A 4,721-nucleotide genomic window follows, 5' to 3' on the forward strand; every position below is an offset into this window, starting at 1 on the left:
TCCTCCTCCTCCTCCTCCTCCTCCTCCTCTTCCTCCTCTGTTATCTCCTGCCCTACTCCACATCTCCAACTCCTCCTCTTTAGGAATACTGACTGAAAGGTAGATGACGGTGATGATGGCTGATTGTCAATGCTGGAGGTGACACTCAGGACCTTGAGCAAGGGCCCTACACCTGACCTCCATCTGCCTCTGAGACTGTTACAATCACCACCTGTCATCACTTGCACTGCTAACACACTCACAGCCATCCTGTGAGACACAATCAGCCCCACCACTGGGTGGACTCACAGTGGTCAAACCCACAGACCCCATGAGTGTTTCCAGGGAGAGCTCCCCCAAACACTCCCATCTCTAGACCAACTTCCAAACATGAACTCCGGAAACAGAGGCCAAGACAGGAGGAAGTGCTTGTTTCAAACCACAGGGAAATCTAGGATCTGAGAGGACTCTCTAAGCCCCTGGAAAGGGACATGTCCCTCCCTGGCAAACTATGTAATCCCCTTAGGGACACCGTCTCCCTTCCTATTCTGCAGACTTGGTCCCCATAGCCAATCTGGCACCCTTAGAACTTGATTCCTGGTGGAGGACCATGGGATACCCTGTGTTGCCCCATGGGAGTCCCTCCCCTAAGGCCCTGCAATTCTCATAACCATTGCCCCAATTTCTGAGGGTGCTCAGGGCACTGCTACCAGGCCGTTACTCCCAGAGCCAATGCTGAAGAACTTACCATGGTGAGGGTTGGTGTCTGGGCTCCTGTGGGAGGTGACAGGGGCACAGGCTCAGGGGGTTCCCGAGAGTGCCTCTGGCATGACCCTGCTTCTTCATCTACTCCTTCTGCAGACTCCTGGCCCCAGTTCCTCTTGCAACAGCCCCTCTCTCACTTCCTTTGACGGGAGGGGCCATGGCCACAGGGGAGGGAAGCTGAGGGCGGGGACAATGCTCTGAGCCTTAGTAGCCATGACCCTGCTGAAGTTGGAGTCTGGAGCCTGGAGGGATAGGTTAGAGATGTCTGGCAGCCACTGCCAGACAAGAGAAAGTCCCTTCTCCATCTACCCCCCCCCCCCCAAGAAAAGAGGCTACAGCAAAAGGCACCCAGGTCAGTTGACTGCGGGACTGGCCACCTAGTTGAGGTCTTTCTCTTCCGGGTCAGGAAAGGGAAGTGCTGTTTCCGATGTGTCTGCTCTGCGTGTTCTCGTGTTCTCGTGTAAACCCCTTAAGACCCTCCCTGCAGAATGTTCCTCCAAAGCCAGTGTGTTAGTAAGAACAAAGAGAGTGGAGGCCACCGTAGCCTTATGCCCATGTAGGATTTTGTATGTCAGATCTGGACTTCTTTTTTTAATTGTGTGTTTCAGTATGGGTGCGCGCGCGCGCGCGCGCGCGTGTGTGTGTGTGTGTGTGTGTGTGTGTGTGTGAAGGCCAGATGACAGCTATCAGCCCCCACCTCGAGACAGGTGTCTTTCTGTCTTCCCACTGTGGAAGCCAGGCTTGCTGGCCTACTGGCTTTGGGGATTCTCCTGTCTCTACCTCCCATCTCGATGTGGAGCACTGGGGTTGCAGGTATTTGCCACCATTATCTGGCTTTATGGGGATGTCTGTCTGGGGATTCAAACTCAAGTCCTGATGCTTGTGTGAAAAGGGTCATCTTCCTATCGCCAGATCTGGCCTTTAAAAAAATTTACTTTAAGTAATTGTACTCATAAGTGTGTGTAACAGAGACCAGCTTCAACAAAAATACCACTTACCAGAGTAGGGACATGGGGATAAGAAAATTAGTAAAGATGACGAAGATGCAGATGAAAACAATAAAATAGAAAACATAGGATAGTATCGGAGGGAGTTCCAGTGAATACTGAAATTGCCTGCGTTTAATTTTCCTTACACTTTTATACTCCAATACCACAGGGGGGAAAGACAAAAGACTGCTTTAACACATGACAAGAACAACTAACAACTAGAACAGTTATGTGCTTCAGTACTTGCTGTCTCAAGTCATAAGCATTCTGTTGTTTAGGCAGTGAACCTGCCCTAGACCAAGAGCTCTGAAGGCAGCTACTCCCAAGGTCAAACTTTCTATTTCAAAAGAAGGAGCAGAAGTATGCTTGAATATTCTGACTGTTGGTCAGGGTGGGGTGGATCCAACTGTATGGGCCATCTTAAATAGCAAAAGAACCAAGTAACCACACCCTAGTTCAGGATGTGTAGCCCTGGTCAGGGTGGAGTGGATCCAACTGTACGGGCCATTTTAAATATCAAAAGAACCAAGTAACCACACCCTAGTTCAGGATGTGTAGCCCTGGTTGTTGTCAACAATTTTGAGCAACCTCAAACTCTCGGTTCAGACAAAGTGGAACTAGGCTCACATTTTTGGGCCTCTGTGTGTCTGTGTCCATGTGCAAGTCAGAGGCACTGGATCTCCTGGACCTGGAGTTACAGGAAGTTGTGAACCATCTGATGTGGATGCTGGGAATTGAACAGAAGTCCTCTGGAACAGCAGGAAGTGCTCATAGCAGTTAGCCGAGCCATCTATCTGGCACCTCCACCCCTGTTGGCCCCAAATCTGTATTTTGTTGTGGGTTTTGTTTGTGTTTTTGTGAGACAGTCTCATATGTAATTCTGACTGTTCTGGAATTTACTAGGCAAAGTAGCTGGCCTCACACTCACAGAAATCATCCTGCCTCTTTCTCTGGAGTGCTGGGACCAAAGCAACGTACCACTGCTCCTGGTCCAATCTGGGTTTTCACACCTATGACTTTGCCGATTTTATGACTTGGCTCTATCAGCAGCACCTAGAGCATGTAGGGCCACATGCCCAACACAGCCCAACCCTTGATCTTTGGAAGACCAGATCTCACAAGAGTCCTGTGACATTTGAGGAAATGATGGTCACGTAGGCAGACAGTGGTGGCGCACGCCTTTAGTCCCAGCACTAGGGAGGCAGAGGCAGGCGGATCTCTGTGAGTTTGAGGCCAGCCTGGTCTACACAGGGAGTTTCCGGACAGTCAGGGCTACACAGAAAAACCCTGTCTCAAAACAAAGAGGTTGTCACCCTCTCACACCACCCACTGAGGATGTGGCTGAGACTGAACCAGACTGTGTTCAGTCTTTGGTTCATGTCTGAGGACTGGGATGTCTCTGCATCCTGTGCTCTCTTGATGAGGCGTGCCCCCTCCTGGCCATAGCTGAGAAGTCTTGTCTCCAATATCCAGGGGCAGTAGCACAACTCAGTATGTAGAAAGGCGCAGAATGATCACATTTGGTCGGGAGTACAAGGAGACTGGATCTTTGAAAGCTTCTGTAAACTGCACTTTTGTCTTAAAATAAATTTGCTTGTTCTTCGAGAAAGGGTTTCTCTGTGTAGCCCTGGCTGTCTTGGAACTTGTCTTGTAGACCAGGCTGGCCCTGAACTTAGAGAGCCACCTGCCTCTGCCTCCTGAATGCTGGGATTAAAAATGGGTGTGCCACCATCTGGCTATTGATAGGTTTTTATTTGTAGTGGCCAGAGTTCTCTCTCTCTGCTAGGGATGACTGAGTAGGAAGTGTGGGCATGTGCCCCACTTTTAAGAGCTTTTATTTTGTTTACTCATTCGTGTGTGTGAGCGCTCATGCCACAGCAAGCTTGCGGAAGGCAGAGTACATTTTATAGAAATTGGTTCTCTCCTTCCCACCACGTGGATCCCAAGGATTAAATTATAGTTGTTACCTTGGCAGGAGGTGCCTTTGCACACTGAGACATGTTGCCAAGCCTAGCTGTGTGTTCCCTTTTGATCCTAGGGTCGGGGCTGGATGGTATGCCTATACAGAGACACAGACCCACTCACGAGCATCTACATAAGACAGAACTTTATTGATGTAAGGCTTCTTGGTGAGGAGTGTGTGGACCCCAAGGCAGGGCTTGTAGCACCATGATGGGGGTAGCCTGGATGTTGGGCTCCCCCTGGGGCAGGCAGGGCAGAGGCTGGGGTAGATCTTGCCCCTGGTTAGTCTGGGGGAGGGTCGCAGGGAGGTGGGATTAATCCCACTCCCCCAGAGCAGATATAAATCCCCCCAGCTCAGAGTGGAGGGATACAACAGTGCTGGGGGCAGGGCACCGGCCCCCCTCCCCACCCCCACTCTTCACAGTACATATTCCGACCAAAGGTGGGGGGAGTGCTGGGGACTTAAAGCTGTGTGCGGTATGGACAAGAGGGTCCCAGGGGTAGCCAGCTCTTCTCCATCCCCTAGCCAGGATTCCTATAGGGGTTACCCAATAAATAACTTTCAACTGCATCTCACCCTTCAATCCCAGCCTCCCTCCCTCCCGCAGGCCCTCTCCAGTGAAGCTCCCTCGTCTGCGCTCCAGGGTGGCTCCGGGTGCTGCACACCCCCTAGCGGCCTTGGCAGGTTTTGCAGCACATCTGGCGGAAGTAGGCTCGGCTACAGAACTGAAATTTGAGCACCAGGGGGCAGTAGGCCACCTTGTTCACATCCTTGCATTCTGCAGTGGCGGAGGGGAAGGGCAGGAGGGAAGGGAAAGAGACCAGTCAGCGATTTCCCCAGCGGTGGTGAGCTCCAGCTGGCTTTCCTCTTCACCAGTTTCCTCATCAGTCACAAGGGGATTATCATCATGCCTGCATCGCCAGTCTAATCTTGAGAATCTATGGATTTATTGTTATCCTGTGTATGGTGTGTCTGAACAGGTATTTATTGTTATCCTGTGTATGGTGTGTCTGAACAGGTATTTA

General features: G+C 51.0%; 1 protein-coding gene across 4 annotated transcripts in view; it reads right to left on the bottom strand.

Moving 5' to 3' along the window:
• Nucleotides 1–4,721, bottom strand: part of LOC101980514 (A disintegrin and metalloproteinase with thrombospondin motifs 10) — an 89,098-nt gene that overhangs the window by 52,179 nt on the left and 32,198 nt on the right. For 3 of the 4 annotated variants that reach the window (XM_026778297.1, XM_026778299.1, XM_026778298.1), the window contains one exon: nt 3,841–4,474. The exons of the other annotated variant lie outside the window; for it this stretch is intronic. In XM_026778297.1, coding sequence (XP_026634098.1) covers nt 4,365–4,474 — 110 coding nt within the window. In that variant the 3' untranslated portion in view covers nt 3,841–4,364. Of the gene's footprint in view, nt 1–3,840; nt 4,475–4,721 lie in introns of those variants that run through there. 4 annotated transcript variants of the gene reach the window in all.

Source organism: Microtus ochrogaster, unplaced genomic scaffold (genome assembly GCF_000317375.1).
Source record: "Microtus ochrogaster isolate Prairie Vole_2 unplaced genomic scaffold, MicOch1.0 UNK124, whole genome shotgun sequence".
NCBI classification, from domain to species: Eukaryota; Metazoa; Chordata; class Mammalia; order Rodentia; family Cricetidae; genus Microtus; species Microtus ochrogaster.